The sequence below is a fragment of the Phlebotomus papatasi genome, chromosome 1 (assembly GCF_024763615.1).
Source record: "Phlebotomus papatasi isolate M1 chromosome 1, Ppap_2.1, whole genome shotgun sequence".
NCBI classification, from domain to species: Eukaryota; Metazoa; Arthropoda; class Insecta; order Diptera; family Psychodidae; genus Phlebotomus; species Phlebotomus papatasi.
Window position 1 is genome coordinate 44,813,279 of NC_077222.1, and position 20,597 is coordinate 44,833,875.

Below are 20,597 nucleotides of genomic sequence, written 5' to 3' on the forward strand. Positions count from 1 at the left end.
AGCCCACAGATCAAAATTACTTTAAAAAAAATCCCACGTGTTTACTCAACTAAAATTTATTTAAATTTTACTGTACACTCATTCTGATGACAATTTCTCACAAAATATACAGCCAACAAAAATCTACGCTTAAATTACACCGAAAGTGCGTTATCATGTCTTCAATTAACTTGACTATTCTTTTTTTTTTTTTGAAAGGAAATAATTCTGTAATACTTTTTACATGCTCTCCTGGAGCTTTTTAAGCACAGCCTCCTTGATCTTAGTTGTCCTTCTTCATACGTGTGGAGGTCATGCGATAAATGATGGAATCCCTGCCTGGATCCATATCGGCGATGGCGTAGCAAATGGCAAGGAGGGAGAAGAACAGAACAACTCCGAACCACAGAATGATGTTGAAGATTACCGGATAATTTGAAGAGTATGATTTGGCGAGATTGAGGTCAGAGGGCTGAAAAATTTAAGGAAATTTTAGTAAAATCTACCTGATACAAGGGATACAAGTGCAATGTAAATAATTTTTGGGTAGCTAAATTGAAATTCTCTATAAAAATGCTCTATAAAAAAAATCTCTATAAAATCTTCATTGTTTTGGTCGTTTTGGTTCTATCTGTGATAGACAAGAATGAGACATCACTGAGAAAAAAGGGGGTGCGATAAACTTTTTTTCCTCATAATTTTAACATTTTTAGGTGTAAAAATATATCAACGTTTTTTAATGTTAATTTTACACCTTTCTAAGGGTAAAATTAACATGAAAAGGGTAACTTTAACCCCCAATACACCTAAAAAGCATAATATTTACACCGATTTCGGATCAATACTGCGGAGTAAAATTAACATTTCCGTAATGTTATTTTAACTTTTTCGGATTTCTCTCAGTGATGAAAATAAATCCATATTCAAAAATGTTAAAGAGAGATCTGCTTGAGGCACAATAAAAATTTAAAATTATAAAAATTATAAATTCTACTTCCATTAAAATTTTTTTTTCTCTAAAAATTCAGAAAAAGTATTTTTTTTTTCTGATCCCCAATTTTTGATGCTCACGCGTCCTTAAAATGGTGGAATGTCTCAAGTAAGTTAGTAAGCTTCTCTAGAATTACGTAATCACTTTTAGAATTCTCTTAAGAATTATTGATTTTTGTTTGAATTGTTCCAAAAATTTTTAAACTACTGAAAGAACTTCTCTCACGAAATTAGAAAATGACTTTGAAAACACTTTCCACATTAAGATAGAAAAAAGAATGTGCAACAAAACTGTTGAAGTTTCCTTTTAAAATACAGTGGCGACAAGATAAATAGCACAGTTTTGAACACTGTTAATGCCTTGTTTTTTGAAAAATTATGCTTTTAAATGATGAAAGTAATAATAATAAATGAACTTGGATATAAATACATTTTGAATATGGAGAGAAAACCTGAAAGTGAAAGTTTTCGATTTCTTTCGAAAATTAAATTTGGATTAATTAGTACTTACACTGAGAGAAATCCGAAAAATTTAAAATAACATTCCAGAAATGTTTATTTTACCCCGCAGTATTGATCCGAAATCGGTGTAAATATTATGCTTTTTAGGTGTATTAGGGGTTAAAGTTACCCTTTTTTCATGTTAATTTTACCCTTAAATAGGTGTAAAATTAACATTAAAAAATGTTGGTACATTTTTACACCTAAAAAGTGTTAAAGTTATGAGGGAAAAAAGTTAATCGCACCCTCTTCTTTTTCTCAGTGTAGTTAAGTAACTTTTGGAAAAAATGAGCGATTGACAATGAAGGATCATTAAAGAAATCAGGATTTGACACCATTCTAATGTGATTGTATTTCATGTGGTGTGGATATCTACTTAAAACTATCTCAAATTAGTCACATTCGAGAGATTTATCTTGTGGTCAATCTTTTCCTTTAAATTCAAAAGGATTGAGGTCCTTAGACCATCCTGACCATTCCAAAAGGTCAATTTTGCTATGAGTGAATCACTTTTTGAAACTCTTGGCAGTGTGTTTGGGATCATTACCTTGGTTAAAATTTAAAAACCAAAAGCAAATTCTTTTCTATGTTGAAGTACATGTCTTGTCCAAAGATATCATTGTAAACAAATTCGTTTATATTACCTGATATTCCATATACAGAGCATACGTCACTTTCGCAAAAAGTAATCCCATACTATAAAATTACTACCGCTAAGTTTTACGTTCTTAGTTATGTATCAAGGACAAAATTCTTGACTTTTGGGACATACAATATTTTGTTATGTCATATCCTGTGATATTAAACAGGAACATATCTGTTTAAAAATTATTATTCCAGAATTACAGGTCCTTCTGGATATGCTATTTAACAAAAAAATCAAACAAGTATGTAACAATAAGGATACTAACTCTGTACGTCTGGCAAAAATTCTAAACCGGGTATTTTTACATAATTGGCTTTCAATAATGTCAAATCGGTTACTTTTTCAAATTTTGTTCAATTTTCCTTTATTTTCGGAGCGGCGGCAAATAAATTCAGTTTTACTATAAGAACAATGGCAGAATCTTCTCTAGAAATCGTAATTCTTTCTCGAAATTTTCGAGTTTTTGTGTGATTTATAACTTCGATCATAAAAAAAATATTGAATTGATGGTTATCTTCCTTGAACAATATAATTTACAAAAAAAAATCTTAGTTATCCTCAACTCTTTTACATAAAGCCTGTAAATCTGCACCAAAGGCTCTATTTTACATGATTTTTTCAGTTCTCATAACTTTATTTTACGAAAATTTGTGGCATTAATGCCTATTAATGATCTAAAATACAGAAATATAATGAATTTTAAAATAAAACTAAATTTTAGGTAATATTTTTAGAGAAAATGAAAGTGTGCTATTTAAATTGTCTACACGAATTATACCTAAACTCATAAAATGACAAAAGCACATGGTTTTAACAGATACAAATATTAAATAATTATCATTTTTATTTATAATAGGCATTATATTTTCTAAAAAATAAAGCATTATCAGATTTAAAGATTGATATTGTATCATAAAACATCAAAATAGGAAAATCGCTAAAGGTGTTATATTTATCTTGTGGCCACTGTATGTTAACTAAATATTTTACTAATTTAAGAACGCTGGTACTAAAGTAAAAATTTCTTGGAAAGTTCTACAAAATTAACTTTTGGATAGTGGCTCGAAAAGAACATTTTGCTTCGAGACAGTGAAAAATTGTGTTTAACCCTTTAAGGACGATTGGAAGATCGGTGTCCCATAAAGAAAATAATTTTGATAATTTTTCATGAGTACCTAAAGTTATTTTTTTCTTAGGTTTGCACGTAATTGCAATGTAGAAGGTTGAAGGGGTTGAAGGAATCTAAGATATTTTTTGCAAGTCTCCAGATATTTGCTATAATAGTAAATTTTTAAACTTAAAATGGCGAATTTTTAAATTCTCATTATGATAATTCATTTTAATTATTTTTTAAACTTCCAAGTTTTTTTTTAAAGCAAAACCGTTTTGGAAAAAGAAACTACAATACTCAAACATGAAATTTTTCATTAGACTGAAAATTATCATTCATTGGTATTGGCAGAAAAATTACTTAAATTTCTAGGCTATTTTTGTCCCTATCGCTCATAGAGGTTAAAAATACCCCGATCAGACTCTGTTGGATTTTCTAAGACTAGGGTGGAATCACCTCTTCTCGCCAATGCCCCACTTCTCGCCACTTATATTGAAATCGCTATTTTTTCACGATTTATGAAATAAATGAGCCGCAAAGTTATTTGTATCTTTATTGCTGCTACGTATAGAGTCAAAAATTAATAATTACTCGTTTTGGATTTAAGATTTTGAGCATTTTTTAGAGCAATATTTTAAGCAAGTGCATGGAATCCAATATTTCTTACCAAATAATACAAGTGCCATCAAATATTCATCGAACAAAATTTACATTTTTGGATAAATAATCTATCTGTTGAATATTTAATTACATATGTAGAATACATAAAATTTGTATTTAGTTAATTAATATTCAATTTAATATAATTTTTATGTAAAAATGAGGCATGGCGGAGAATGGTAATGTATTGAATTGATTTTACTACCTGTCGCCATTGTTTTTCAATAGGCGACTGTAACTTCACTTTGTAGATTCTCAGTTGTCAAATCTGCTTTGTTTACTTTCTGCAACAGTCTAATATTTTGATTTCTCAAATAAAACTGAAGAAAATTCATTTAAAGTGAATAATAATATGGTGATCATGAGGAAAAAGAAATGCTGAATGTATTCTCTGCATAATATTGCCCAAAATAATCAAGTTTGGACGTTTTCAAGAGGGTGGCGAGAAGTGGTTACAAAACTGGCGAAAAGTGGTAAAAAGTGGCGACGAAGTGGTTATTTTTGCATTGTTAATAAAAATAAAATTTTTAAGTAGTCCCCAGAGTTAAATTGGAGTACTACTTTTTTTGACGAATCTGGAGCCATTACATCTCAGTAACTTTGTGTCAAATTTGACAATTTTAAAATTTTCTCAAAAATGGCGATAAGTGGTTACTCCACCCTTGATGTAAGATTTTTACTGATTTTGTTTATCGATTTCATTTTTATTGCTGATTTTCAGTCCGCGAAAACTGTCTCGTCGTTAAAGAGTTGAAAAAGTTGTTCGAGCGGTAAATTTCCTTTAATATTGTATTAATTAGCCATAAACCTGAAGGGGCCAAAATCCCGAATTCTTAAAAGTGTCATAGCTTACTCCCATGCCTCCCATGATTGCACCCGTGCCTGCCGGAAGCAAACGGAAATTTTCTGTGTCTTGGGAAATTATTCTACTTCTACACATTATCCTCCATATAATTTCATCTCTTTCAGGATTTTGAACATTCGGGATTTTGGCTTTCAGGTTTTTGGCATTTTCAGGATTTTAGCTGCCTCCAATTAGATGTTTCTCGTCTAGTTTAAAAAAATGTAGGTATTTCTTTTCCCTTGGGTTTAATTGAAACCCAAAGTTGTATGCAAATAAACCGACATTTCGCGGTTTTTATTGCAGAATTTACGATGTGTATAACCTTGAAATTTATGCATTTTATCACAGTGATAATACATCTTAGGTAAGTTATAAAGCTATCCTGGAGAAAGACCTATTTTTTTTATATTTCTAAAAATTGGTCTTCCTAATTTAACAAATATCTTTTCATATTTTGTATCGAAGAAAATCCATTTGATAAATTTAATAAGCAATTTAAGTATCGAACTTTCCCTTCGAGCTATGCCCCTATGCCCAAAAAATTGATATCACCAGAAATTTTAACTTACAATTTCCTGACGCATTTCTGGAGCGGCACGCTTGGCACGAGATAAATCGTCCTTGCTGGTAATAGTAGCCACAAGGATATTGCCATCATTGGAATTCTCAGCAGCATCAATCAAATTCTCAATAGCTCTGGTTAGAATTTTTTTGGCGTCAGCAAAAGCGGTAGAAGAGGTCTCATGAACGGAAGCCAATTCATTTAGAGAAATGCGTACGGTGACAACATTGGCAATTGAAGATTTTGCTTTGATCTGTAAGGTTTTGGGATTAAGAATCTCCCAGGAAATCATTAGAATGCATACTTACTTTATCAGCCAGTTCATTGATGATGGCCACGTTATAGAGGAAATGCTTATCTGCAACATAATTTGACGGTTTCAGGGAAGAAGTTGTCTTTCCAACAACAGGTTTAATATCACCATAAACCTCGGAAATTGCTGAGATCTGCAAAAATTGGCAACACTTTAGGAAAATTCCACTGATGATTTTCATGGAAATTTACTGTGTCCAAATGATCCTCAAAATCGACGTTCACGTGATTTGATACTCTGGAATTAAGCAAATCTAGACTGTTGGACGCAGAAGCCCCAAAAATGGGATACTCTTGGGACTTTGTAGATGCGAAATTGAGCTTATCAATCCCATCGACCTGGACAATCAAGGCTGATTTTGGCATATTAAAGGGATTCCGAATTCGAAGGCCATCGAAATCACCCTGACCGTCAATTGTGTATCCCAGGGAAGCAAGAAAGACATCGGAAATGAGATCACTACTCAGCTCATCGTTACCCTTGAATTCTATCGAGTCCGGGTAATGGTGTACTGATAAGAATCCTGAGGCATTGACTGCAAATGGACGAAAATCGATAGCCAAATTGGATGGTGAAAAAAACACAATTCGCAACATGCAATCTTTTTGGATATACAATAAAATCATAGTTTAGCATAAAAGAATGTATAAAACTCACCAGCTGCAACCAAAAAGAAGGAGATAAGGACGAATTTCAACATTTTCACGACCTTCTGAACACTTCTTTTCACAGTAAAATCATATGACAATCGCCCAAGTGTCACGTGAATGATTATTCGACCAGTGCAAAGTTTGCTATCATAAGAATTTATTTGCTCAGTTTTGTCCCAAACCCAATTTTAGTACAATGGTGCATGTCTCAGATACACGTCCCAAAAATTCAAATAAACTTGAATTTGTAATTTTTAAACATTTTCAAAAGGGATAATTGAGATGATCAGAGCAAAGAAAGATTTTGTATACATTTCCGGCATTTACCTAATAAAATAGTGTTTTTTTCGCTGTCTCTGAGCCACTCAATTGGCACAATAGAATTCCTCAACAAATTTGAATAAAACAATTTAGAAAACAATCTTCCAATAATCTACAACGTTTATTATACAGATAAATCTCAAATTTCTTCCAATATTATTGTCCTCTGTATATGGTTAAACATGTAATGCACATATAAAATATACATAGAACATGATAACAAGCATTCAAAGTCTTACAATACGCAGTTTTTGCTCCAAATGTACGGGTTTCTAATTGGGAACATTTGGTTTTCAGTTTGTAAAAATATATTTCACAAAGTGAAAGGATAACATGGAACTTTGATATGTAATATCTCAAAATATAAATTATTTTTCGTTGAACAAGGTTAAACAACTGAAACAGCCATTTAGAGTTACTTTATTGGAAATGTTCTTTTTTTTTATTATAAAACAATTGGTAATATCAGTGAAGATAAATAAAAAATGCTATTTTAAAAATTATTAAAAGCTATCATCTCAGTTTCGTTTGGCAATTAAATTTTTGTTGACCTTGATTTACCCACGACCAGCAAGATTTTTTGAAGAAATCCAGTAATACTCACTGAAAAAAAAAAGTTATTTTTTCATAGTTTAATTTTTTTTGTAAGAAAATGCAATAGAATCAAGGGGGAGATATTAGGGTTGGAAGTGGTGTACGGTTGAAAATGAAGTGCTTGGAAGTCTTTGGAAATGGAAGTGCCCGAATATAAGATCTTTTCTGCCTAATTCAGTATTTTTCGGACTACGGTAATTTTAGTTGAGATTTTTAATTCGAACGGCAGTGTAATTTGAAAAGATTTTTTTTTTGACATTTTACAAGTTCGGTTATGACAATGAAATGGGGCAAATATGCTCAAATTTATTACAACTTTATTTGGGTAGTAATTTTTCCGATGAAATATCCAGCTGAATAATAATTTTCCATGAATTTCAAATTCAAAATTGCTCGTAAATACAGTAGATTCTCGCTAATTCGGCTCTTTTAAGATCCGGATTACTTTATAATTCGAGCAGAAGTTGAATTTGAAAACAGTTTGTTGACATTTTTCAAGTTTGATAATGCGATTATCAAATGAAGCAAATATGCTAAAATTTGCTATGGCTTTATCTTAGTTTTGATGTGCTTTTGCGTTATTAAGAGGTTTTCATGAAATTTGTAATAGCAATAAGCATGTAAACTCAATACAGTAGACTCTTCGATATCCAGCACTTCGATATCCGGGTGACAGCTGCCAAATACTGGCGGTTGATATATTCAAAATTATTTTCACTAAACATGAAGTTTGTCCAGAGTGAATTAAAGTATTATTAAGATTGTATCGAAGTTTTTAATACATAATTGTGATAAAAAATGAAACATAAGCACACCATGAAGAAAATTCTCTTTTTCTTTGTCAGACAGAAAATAAATTCACACTGCACAAAATAGAAAAACCGTTGATCATTCAAAAAACCTAAATGTCATTTTGTCCCCCAGTCAGCCGGATATCGAAGAGTCTACTGTATGAGTATGCATATCAACAAAAATCGTTGCAGTTCAAACAGTTTGATGCCCGAATTTCTCTCTAATTCGGTTGATATATCGGTCCCAAATGCCCGAATTTGAGAGAGTCTACTGTAATGACATATCTATTGCAATTGTCTTTGAATCCTTACTCTAAAAATGATTAAAAGTGGCTTTGAAAATTATGACATAGGGATTTATTCTTCGAAACATCAAATCCGTTTTAAACGGTCTCTAATATTGATGGTAATATTGTGAGTATCTTTGTGGAAGAAAATTTTTCGATAACAGTTGAAAAGATTTATTAAAATAATTGAAAATAGTAATTTGATCGTATTTCCCTTTGTAGAAAAGCTTGGATGTGTTTAACAGTTCGCTACAGGGGTACCATATTTTTCACGGAAAGGAATAAGAGGAACTGTATAAATGTGGCCATATTTCTCCTGATATGTTGCTATAAAGATCCTTTTCTGAATCTAATCTGATGAGAAATTTCTCTAATACAGTAGACTCTCTCAAATTCGGGTATTTGGGTCCGAAATGTCACCCGAATTAGAGAGAAATTCGGGTGACAAACTTTTTGAAACGCAACGATTTTTTATTCATTTGCATACACATATTGAGTTTACATACTCATATTTCTTATTAATTTCATGAAAACCCCTTAATAATGCAAAATCACATCAAAACTAAGACAAACCATGCCAATTTTAGGCATATTTCATTCAATTGATAATCATAGTCACACTTGAAAAATGACAACAAACTTTTTGCAAATGTAACTGCTGCCCGAATTAAACAGTAGCCCGATCTTGAAAGAGCCGAATTAGCGAGAGTCTACTGTATAACAATAACGGAAAAGGTCCTAGAAAAAATAGCCAAGTTTGTTGCAAAAGTTAATAAGCAATCATTAAAAACCTTTCCCAATAATACAAAATGTTTTAATTTTAAAGGATTTTGAAGCCAAGGAGAGAATGAAGTTTAATAAAAAAATGAAGACACTTCTAAAGTGCTGAATTAGTTATTGTACTCGTACTGTTGGTCTCTTACAGTCTTTCAAACGCAGTTTCAATTGCTACAAACTACAATACATTATTTTTTTTGAAAACTCTCTTTTCCAAAAGTAGCTTCACTGGTCTCTTATGAAAATTCAAAATAAGTATGCAAGAATATCTGTCGCTAGAAATTTAAAATATAAGCAAAATGTTAATAATATGCGTAATAATAAATTTCTTGAGATATTTTTTAAAGTTTTCTTAACTAGATTTCTCATCAGATTAAATAAACTATTTACTTCTAAGTATGAGAAGTGCATGAAGTGCAGGAAGTGCTGGAAGTATTGCAGTATTTTCGAGAGTGTTGCGAAATTTTGGAAGTGCGAAGGGCTATTCCATACGAATTGTGGAAGTGCCTGGAAGTGATGTACACATTTTCACCCTAATATCTCCCCCTTGAATAGAATACTTCTAAAAGAATATTTGTGTGCACTGTGCTTAATGTTTTGTAAAAAGGTGCTATGTGCTGAATTGAATATTGGTGTAAATTTTTCAACATTGAAAATGAATGACGACAAACTAATACAAAAAACAAAATGTATGACAAAATAGTGTTTTTAAATGATTTTAAAGAAAGAGAAAAAAAATAAAAACCTTTAGACTTGACTTAGGCCTTGTAACTATCATAGTTTTTTGAAGAATTACTGTAAGTCCTCCTAAAATATATGATTTTATTTTATAAGAGATAATCAGTGTTTCTTGTATTCAGATACTAAAAATTGAAATTTATATTAAAGAATTATTCTTCTTACCCATCAGTTTTCGGAACCATTTTGGCTTGTTCTTCCACGATATGAAGATGAAATAGACTGGAATTCCAGATGAGATCATAAGGACGCCATAACCAGTCTCAACTGGACTAGCGTACATAGGAACGACTGTAACAAATATTGTGGCCAGAAGGTAGATAATAGGGAAGATGAGATTCACTTTAATTGGTCTTGGTAGATTCGGTTGGGCCCATCTAAGCCAGGGTAAGCATAGTACAGATACACCTATGCTTAACTGTTAAGGAAATAGCATTTAATTAGTTTACGTAGAAAGATGTATATCAGTCAAGGGAACTTACCCATGTGGCAAAACCAACATAATTGATGAGAGCAAAGATGTCAGAAGACATCAAATATAACATTGATAGTAGGGCCATGATGAGAACAGCAGGTGTAGGTGTCATTCGATGAATTTGAATCATTGTCAGAATTTCAGGCATCTGACCCTCACAGGCTCCTGCGTAGAACAATCTCGATGAAGTCAAAAGGATACCGTTTACGGCACCGAAAGTCGAAAGGGCTACAAATACTGGAATTGTCCAAGCCATGCTTCCGAAAATCCTATCGGCAAATGTCACAGCCACCGCTTCTGATCCAAGGACCTCGTCGGGCGATAGGATGGTATAAAATGAAGCATTGGCTAAGACATAGACCACAGTCACAAGAGTGCAAGAGATTGCAATGGCACGTGGGAGATTTTTAATAGGATCCTTGAGTTCTTCTATGATAAAATTGAGATAGTTCCAGCCGTTATATGCAAAAAGACCCGAATAAAATGATAGGGCGATGTTGGACACATCACCTTGGGTATTTTCAAATGTAAAATATTCAACATGTCCTGCAAAAAAAAGTGCGATTTAGAATAAAAATTAAAAAAAAAACTAATTTTATCTTACCAGTAAACAACAAATATGCTCCAACAAATATAATGATGAATAAAGCGAGTAATTTGGCAAATGTAAAAACATCTTGCACTTTTGTTGCCCATTTGACATCCCAACAGTTTACAAAAGTTAACACACCTGCAAGAAAATAAGATTCATTTATGAAATTAATTCTTTCCTGATAAATTTCTGAAAATACACAACAAAAAAAAATCTACACATGATTTATTATTTACATATAAATTTTTCCCACCACGAAGTTTGAGTGACTTAGTAAAATATCATTTAACGTTACATAACAATAAAAAAAAGTGATAAGTGATGATAGGAGAATAGCAGTTGTATTTTGATAAATATTTACATTTGAAAAGTATTTTCAACACCATCAGCCTCATTTTACCCAGATAATTTCATGTCAGGACATTATAAATCATGGTCATATGTTAGGGGAAGCTAATAGAATTTAGAGTAGCACTTTGTTGCCAGGGGAAGTAAATACTTTCTGTAATTTAAATTAAAAGCTTTACGGGATGCATGGCGACTGATACTCACAAATGCAGCATACTGCAAGCATTCTTGCGGACTCTTCAGGTGGTTGGCATTCCGGAAAGAAGGGTTTCATGACGTACACACTGAAAGTGAGTGCCACGATGGCCTGGGAGCAAGGACGAACGATCATGCACTCGATCCAAAGCCTTATAAATGCCATGAAGGGCCCAAAGGTTTCCATGATGTATGCATAATCAGCTCCTGATTTGGTTATCATAGTCCCAAGTTCTGCATAGCAATATGCGCCGATCTTAAAGAACAAATAAATAAATAAATAAATAAATAATAATAAATTAAAATAAACGAACGCAAACTTCATAATTTGTGCTCGATAGTTGAGATTTAGGCAAATCTTATTTAAAAATTGATATAATAAAATAATTATATTCAAATCCATTTTCTTATTATTTTTTTATTAATTCTATAAGAGAGCTTAAACATAAGAAATGTTTTTTTTCTTTATAGAAGTAATTCATCATCATTTAGAAAATAATTTAATCATTTAAATTTGTATTGTGTTACAATTAAATTGAATTATAATGCAATACTATTTAAACGATTTAAAAACAGTCTATTCTCTGCAAAAACGTATACTGGTATAATTTATAGTAATCTTCTGTCTCTTGTTGGTCATTAAAAAGTAAAGTTCGTTTCGTTTATATGAAGAGTATGTTTTTATTTCTACACAACCACGTGAATGTTGAATGTATTAATAAAAAAATATTCTTGTAATGATTACTATCCAAAGCTTAATTTTAAAGGCAAATTTTCTTTTTTTACAGACTAAAAATATAATAACTTTGGTAACTTTGGCTAAATAACTGATTATTACTGGATCAGGTACCAGTGGAAGTAAAATCAAGAACAAAAATAATTTTAAAAATTAATGAGAAAGTTTTACACGTAATTTTACTTTTTAATACTTCCTACAGTTATTTTAAAGTATTTATTGAAAAGAATTGTCTCATTGTTAAAGACTGCATAAGTTTGATGAACTGAAATTTAACAATGAAATTATTAGATTTGTATCGAATTGTTCTATATGCTAAGGTGTAAATTATACTCTTGGAAAAACGACAATCCTTTCCTTGGAGACCGAACCGAAAGCTTTGGAAAAAAAATGGAAAGGATTGTCGTTTTTCCAAGAGTGACTACATTCTCCCGACGAATTCCGGTTCCCTTCAAGTAAATGTCCCTAACGTCGGTTCTTTTAAAACAGTGTAAATTATAATTTTTCTCACATTCCAGGACAGAAAATATAGGTAAATTAAGCAATTTATTTTAATTCTAAACCATCAAAAAAGGTCAGAGCCCATGCCGTTCTTTAAATCAAAAATTGAAAAGAATATCATTCCCCAAAAATAGTGAGTTTTAAAAAATAAAAAAATAAACTTTACAAAATTAGAAAAAAAAACCTTAAAGAAAAAGACCCTTAAAATAAAATAAATTTATATTGAAATTGTGTTGTATTTGGATGTAGATTTCTTGAATTGATACAACAATCAAACATACGATATTTCTCTTTATTATTTAACGCCTCCAGATTTTTTTTTACTTTACGCTTTAAACACGTGTTCTCAAAAGTTTAATTTTTTCAATAAAAACGTGCTTTTTTTACCGCAGAATTTAAAGAACATTTAAACAGCTGTGAAATCTACATCTAATTTAATTAATCTAATAAAAAATACAAATCTACATCTAAATACAACATACCTATTCCTTCCCAAAATATTTTGTAATTTGAAATTATCACTAACACAATAAAAGAAGATACAGAATGCAAGAAGATGTAATAAATTATACTCTTCACCAGAAACTTTATCAGCTCAAAACCTTTGTAATTTTTTTTAGCAATATTGCAGAATCTGAATTTCAATCTAGAAATTTTATGTTTTGTTGCCTTGTGAACCGATATAAATTCATAATTGTATACGGTCAAACCATTGGAATTTTATGGAATTTTTGCCCTTTTACCACAATGTATTTTTATATTTATTGCTAAATAATTTGATAATTTTCGTCAGAATAAAAATCTCTCTAGTATTTCTCGGAAGCTCAAACGTGACATTTAATCATTCCAGGCACCGGAAAATTTCAGTAAATTTATATCAATTGTTAAACAATAATAGCCAAAGCAAGAATAAAACGGAATTTTATTTTTATTTTTGCACTGATAAAAGTGAAAGAAGATGAGTTTGCATTGTGGAGTTGCTACAGTGTCAGTGAGGGATTAAGTGGATGGATGTCTTCTGATTATACAGCCTCATTTAGAAGATTGCTTCAGATTAGTCATTTCTTACCATGGAAAAAACACCGGAGACAGTCCAGACTATGAGAGCCATATTGACACTGCCTGTGTACTTGAGGACTCCTGTAGGAGATACAAAGATGCCCGATCCAATGATCGAGCCCACAATCACAGTAACACCATTGAGGAGGCTCATTTTGGCCTTAAGAGCCACATCGTCTCCCGCAGACACATTCTTGGTGCTCTCTGTATCCTCATTGTTCTGAGCCGATGCTTTGCGTGATGCTTTGCTATCCATCTGATGATTGTAGCTGACCTAATTGGACACCTACGTACAGAAGCAGATAATTCGTTCCAATTAGAAATTAACTGCAATATGCGATAATCTTGTGATTTTTCACTTGTTTAATAATCTCTTTGAGAGAATACATAAAAAAAAGTTGTGACATTAAACTTAGATGTTCCCCAGCAAGGTTATTCATGATAACTTTCCGCAAAGTAATGGGAAATTGATCCTCACTCTTTTCCCTCCAATTCACACAACCAGACCGCAAAACAGTCGTCAGTAATCAATTGGTCGACAAGATTGTAAACAGCCGGAGACATAATGCGTTTATCATTTGTGTACACAATTTAGAGTAAATATTAAATTTTTACTAAAAATCTTACGCACTAATTACTCTCACGAAGGAAATATTAGAATTTTCATTTATATTCACGACCTTGATTTTTTTCATGTGTTCATCGTTAAACCGTTAATCCAGCGGAAGAAAAGAAAGGGTTCTTTGCGCGCTTGTTGTGCGTCATTTCCACTTTATACCGAAGGGTTGAAGAATAAATTTCAGGCTGTGAAAGATGATTCAATATTTTGCAATTTTTGCATCATCACTTACTCTCTAGACTCGGGACAAAATTTTAATATAACTACTAAAATTTAAAAGTTCACATAAACTAATAAAACTATTTCACTGAGAATTAACACGTTACTATCATTGTTTTATAGGTTTTATGTTCCAGTAGTTGGATAATGGGGTTGAAATCTGAGAGATGAAATGCGAGACAAACCACAAGCTGTATGTTCAACCGTCTTTGGTATCCTTCCTTAACGGTTGTCCGCACAAAACTGATGACTCTAAATATTATTTCGCATTAAACTGGTACAACTCCATTCAAGTTCACACAATTATTGTGTCTCCCTAATATAATCCATAGAATCACACAAGTATTCTATGCCGGAATCCCAGTGAATTTCTCTCACACCATTGCAATTTTGGAATATTAATATTTTAAAAGACGAAAACGCAAATACCACACAAGAAAATATTTTACTGGTGAAAAATGTGTTTTTGGTCACATGAGATGAGTAAATTGCTCAAATTACCCGTGTATTGTTGAGATTTTCTCAATTCAACATTCATTTTTCTGTAAACCTAAACATAATTTTATCTGCGACACAAAATTATCTCAATATGTAGTAAATTTTATGATGACCAGCAGTGCATTTGATGCGATAGGTTGAGGCTTGCATAATTGTTGGTATTTTGTTAAATAGGGTGGTGAAGCGAGTCAGCGCAGAATGGTCAAAATCTTGATATATATAATTTTCTAATCCACTACTATATTACATTTCAAGATTTATTTAATTGTAAAATTATTTTTTAAATTTTTTTGTCAGGTTTTGCTTTTTTTTAATGAATTTAAATAAATTTTATATATATTTTTTACTATTTAAAAAAGAATGTTTTTTATGACTTATGTGGGTACAAAATTGATTATTGTTAAGGTGGCACAGTTTTAGACCGGGGAGGTTTGGGGCACTTTTTCATGTTTTGACTTTGAGACACTATTCCAAAAAACCACGATAGTGTATTACAATTTTATGCGGTCTATAGGATACCTATGGGTATTGACCTTATAAAAAGTACTCGATAGAACTTGGAAAACAACTGAGTTTTCTTGGAGAAGATAAAACATTTTACTTGACGCTTTATCCCAAACCTCCCCGATGTGGGGCAGTATGGGACGCAAAAGGGGATGTTTGGGACGCGTTTTTTCTCGCATAATTTGTATTACTGGAACACGTTAATTAATTTTAAATACCAGATTAAAAATATTTCTGATAGAAATAAAAATGTTTCATCTTTTATTTACACTTAGAAATTAATATCAATTTTATTTGTACAGTAGAGTCATTTATTGTCAATCAATTATTTAAAGTATTTTCTTCTTATTTTCCATCTACCTTTCTTTTCTTTTTTTTTATTCTAAATATTGCAATCATGATTATCAAATTCCTCAGGCGAGTAGATTTTCTTGCAACTCTTAGTTTTGAACTCATTGATGGATTCCTGTTTGATTTTACGACAACTGCATGGTACCTGTTTTTTTTTCCTTATTTATTTGAATTAGCTCTCGCCTTGCGTTTTCTGGAAAACTTGTTCGAGAAATTTTCGAAAAAAATAGTTTTTAACTAGATTGGGCAAAGATCGAATATCCTCTGAGAAGGAATTATTGATTCCCAAGACAATGATGGTTTAATTATCCCTGTGGTTAGAGAAATCTGCTGCACTGATAAAATTTGCACAAGAGGAAGATTTCCAGTAGAAACTGGGCATTACTCTCCATTTTGACAATAAATAATTGCATACCACCTACAATATTGTCGAAAATCAACGTCCCATTCATCCCCTGTCAGGTGTCCCAAACACCCCCACGTGTAGTTTTGGTATTTAAAACCTTTATGTAAAAAACAAGAGCGTATAATCTCTGAAACTTTTATAAAAATGTTCTCAGATTACACTGCTACCTAATGAGAAAAAAAGTTTTGATTATATATTGCGGATATAAAATACAAAGAGGAAAACTGAGACGTCAAAATATAAAAATTTTATCAATTTTTAAAAAAAATGTTCATAGAATTAAAACAATAAAACTGAGGATATCCATTCTTTTAGTCAAGATACATCTTAATATTGCCTACGATACAGTAATGGCTATATCCCATTTATTTCAAAAATTAATTGAAAAAATCGCCTTGTCCCACACTACCCCTGTCCCAAACCTCCCCGGTCTCCCCTATTCATTTTAATTGTAAGTTTGAAGTTTATTTCATGACTAAAAGATACAATGTTTCCTAAATATAAGGCTATATATAAATATATATATAATATAAGGTAGTATAAGGTATAACTATATATATATATAATTATAAGGTATGCATATCTTTCGATAATATAATTTTTTGTGCGATAATAAAATAACACTAATTAAATACGAAAAGGCTAAAAAAATAACTGCTGTTAATTAGCTTTTGAGCATAGTTTTAACTATCTAAACTGCTCCACCCTCCTCTACATGGTTACTCGCGTTAAGCTACTTTTCTGCTTATATAATTCAATTGAGAATTCACCGCATGAAACGTGAATAATTATTTAACGAGTATTTTTTTGGAAATTGTTTTATTTGACTTTGAGTTGTTTCCTTCCGAGCTAGAGATCAAACAGTCTTCGATGACCCCACCCCCTAATTTCTTGGACAATATTTCTTTTTTTTCAAGTATTACTAAATTCTGATTTGAAATTGTACAATTTTTTTATATGTGTAACATTACTTCGGACTTAACCGAAGAACTTTCGATTTTATCAATTCTTTTTATTTTAATACTACTACTATACTACTTAAAGTCGCATGCTCAGTGTGATACGAATTCTTAGATTTTTCTTAGATTGTTACATTAAATTAATTATAGTGATCGCAACTTATTTTACTAAGGTAAAACATGTTGTAACTTACAAAAAATATTATATATTTTTCAGTAAAATGCTTCTAAAATTTCAAAATTCGATTTTTTAAAGAAGTCATTCAATATTAATATTAATCCGTTGCCAGATAGTATAGCAATAATATCTCAAATATAAAGGTAATAACTATAAACATCGATTTTATGCTTCATAATATTTAATAACTTCCTATACTTCATATAATTATTGTTATTTTTCTCGTGCCTTCTCCAATGATTTTTACAAGAATTGCTTTTGTTATTTGTTTAATTATTCTAGTTTTGAAAATTCAAGAAACATCTAAATATATTGATTAAATATGCTGTACGTTATCAAGAAATTATTGCTAACGCACAAACACTTTTTAATAACATTTTCAGCGTACCACAGAAACAAACTTTTATATTTTAGTGTTATCAGGAAAACTAATTTTATTATTTATTATCAGTGACTTTCTAGTTTAGTATTAAATCTTACTATATGAATGGATTACTTTATGAACTCTGTGGATGCTCCCATTCAATACTATTCTAAGTTTATACTTCGATATTCCAAGTACTCAATGGGTCAAGTGGTAGACCACTGATGCAAAATGTTCCGGGTTCGAATCCCCTCTAAGTCACCAGGAATTTTTCTGACGTTAAAAGTGTTCGAATTGCATCCAGTGAGCTTCACTGAACTTAAGTCCACGGGCAACCTCATCCCGTACAGGAAAAAATAATAATGCATGTCTAGAAATCCCCTTGTGGGAAGGCCTTGCTCCTTCATGAAATATTATGCCAGCATTACTATTATTATATGAATGGGTTACTTTATGAACTCTATCGATGGTCCCATTCAATATTATTCTAAGTTTATATTTCTATATTCCAAGTAATATGTTACTTTACTTTCTTGACATTAAAATTTTTAAAAGTGTAAATATGGTTTTAATAATATGTTCAGATAATGAGATATTTGTATAAGAAAAAATAAAAAAAGAATGCGTCTTATTTGTAAATTTCTCAAATGCTGTTTATGACTTTCTTAGGAAATTTTTATTTAGAGATTGAATAATATGAAATGATACATTCGATAAAGTGCTTGTTTGTTCCTTAACGACCAATAGAGACATTTTGCAATTTGAGAAAATTGTAGAGTATAGTTGTCATCTCTAGTATAAAATGTTGTAATTTTATAATGACAGTACAAGGGTATTTTCCATAAAAAATCGTACATAAATAAAATTAAATGAATACCAGTGCGTTTGATAAGAGCAAGTGTGTATGGTGAAAAGTATGAATGGTATACAAAATTATCTGACTTTCTTTGGATGGAACCGGGTATATCTTTTGGGATGATGTTGTTACGGCTAAGGGTTAAAGGTCTAAGTCGTCATCACTTGTGTACTGCATTGACTCCCCATGAGGATGGGAGGCAGAACAGAGCGTAATAAAAGCATTGCGACAAATGTAATGTTTATTAAATTTTTAAAAATAGCCTTGAGTTGTGACGTGTGAGGAAATGGAAAGACACTGATGATGGCATTATGACCAGAAGAATTTGCATTTTATTGGAATCCCTCTTTAAGATACTTTGGTTTATTGAACTTTTATTGTTGACATTGTGTTCAACAGAAAGCAGCTTGAGGCAGGGATATATTAAATTGGAATGGGGTAAATGAAAGAAGAAGATTGGAAGGGATTTTGTATTTGCCATTGGTAGCATTTCCAGTAGTATATTAATGTTCAGGACGTTGATGTAAGAAGATTTTCTCTCCTGCCTTTTCCACCATAAATTCCATTATAATGATGCCCAGTGAAAATCATGGAGGATTTTCTGCTTTGTTCCTCGTCCTATTGTCGTTTTTTTCGCAATTGTGTTGTGTAGGTGGATATAGGAGGAAGAGTGATTAGTAGTTATTGTGGAACTAAAATATAGCGAGTGATGGATTGAGAATTTCCTTGATTTCACCACGTGACGTCATGGTCTGTAGGTGTTTGACCGTGTTGGAAGTCCAAATGATGGGGTGGTAGTGGAAAAAGACCACAAGTGGGTGGAATTTTATCATCAATAGGAAAATTATGGATTTTCACGAGACAATAGTGCAAATGGGTGAGAATGAGAGAGTTGCGCGTGTCGCGTGAACATATCAAATTACCATGCAAAGCTAAGAGTTTGAGTTATTAAGAGGAGCAACGATTAACGAATTATAAACCACTTGAGTGTTATTTAATCGACACAAATTGATTACATCCTGACACTGACCGATTGTATGGCTGCGGTGAGTGCTCTTTTGCCATCACGTCGAATGGATACTCTCAATAGTGTAAAATGCTACATTATATCTCGTCTGATGACCAATTGGTGAACAATACACTCAATAAGTCTTATTGGAATTTATTTGTCACAACCACCTCCTCACCTACTGTTGAGGCTATGAAGATGCTTCTCTTAGATTCTTACAGACTCTTATCACTTTTTGACTTCAAAGAAAAAAAAAAGATAACCGTCTAGCGCCACGCCTGAAGGATGAAACTCAACTGTGAGGGTGACATTCTGTAGTAGAACGCACAAGGCATGTTTTAGGGTGAAACATGGACTGAGAGTAAATGTGCGCATATTCTTTGAAGGAATTCACAACCCCTAATCAGCATCCCTCTCTCCAGATACCACCACTCTGATCACATCGATTTTTGCATTCCTTCCATCTCGCCAAATATAATGATGAAAATTAATCGTCTCTCTGAATAAAGTATCGTCTTGAATAAATTAAATATGTAGTAACTTTAGAGCAGATGATACCCCCTTTTATCGCAAATTGTTTCTTAAAATTCCACACAATATAGTCATCTTGTGATAACGATTTTTCGTCTCATACTAAAAACAGTATGACGTAGTTATAACGTCATCGATGCACCAGTGCAGGAGAAATGCTTTGATAGAGGGCAAAAGTTTATATTAACAATGATTCATATTTTAACCATTTTAATTACTCCTGATAATACTTTTAAAAAACAAACGAAAACTGAATTTCAATATCAGTAATAGGATTTGTTAAAAAAAAAAGCTTTCGTCTGCCTGTTTATGTACTAAGAATACACTGCTGATAATAATAATTAATTATTTATTTATTTCGATGTATCGGGGCTTTTATGTCCATTTTGTACATTATTCAGTTTACAAATTTATTTATTCGGATTACAATGTT

The 20,597-nt window shown here is 31.6% G+C and overlaps 2 protein-coding genes across 8 annotated transcripts; both read right to left on the reverse strand.

The window, feature by feature from the left end:
- Window positions 1-38: 38 nt before the first annotated feature.
- LOC129799346 (ATPase H(+)-transporting accessory protein 2) lies at window positions 39-6,384 on the reverse strand. Its single transcript, XM_055843163.1, has 5 exons — window positions 6,264-6,384; window positions 5,798-6,141; window positions 5,602-5,739; window positions 5,301-5,546; window positions 39-451 (listed from the first exon to the last, which is right to left on the reverse strand). The coding sequence occupies exons 1-5, from the start codon at window positions 6,304-6,306 to the stop codon at window positions 263-265; spliced, it is 960 nt and encodes a 319-aa protein (XP_055699138.1). The 5' UTR covers window positions 6,307-6,384; the 3' UTR covers window positions 39-262.
- Window positions 6,385-6,981: 597 nt separating this feature from the next.
- Window positions 6,982-19,956, reverse strand: LOC129799343 (Y+L amino acid transporter 2). Of its 7 annotated transcripts, none has more exons than XM_055843157.1 (8): window positions 19,812-19,928; window positions 13,681-13,956; window positions 11,384-11,630; window positions 10,844-10,969; window positions 10,247-10,785; window positions 9,930-10,182; window positions 9,772-9,833; window positions 6,982-7,180 (listed from the first exon to the last, which is right to left on the reverse strand). In XM_055843157.1, exons 2-8 carry the CDS (start codon window positions 13,924-13,926, stop codon window positions 7,178-7,180), a joined length of 1,476 nt encoding a protein of 491 aa, XP_055699132.1. In that variant the 5' UTR covers window positions 13,927-13,956; window positions 19,812-19,928; the 3' UTR covers window positions 6,982-7,177. The 7 variants fall into 7 exon arrangements, with proteins under 7 accessions (XP_055699132.1, XP_055699129.1, XP_055699131.1 ...); XM_055843154.1 differs by lacking the exon at window positions 9,772-9,833 and adding an exon at window positions 19,655-19,739; XM_055843156.1 differs by having other exon boundaries at window positions 19,655-19,928.
- Between the last annotated feature and the right edge of the window lie 641 nt (window positions 19,957-20,597).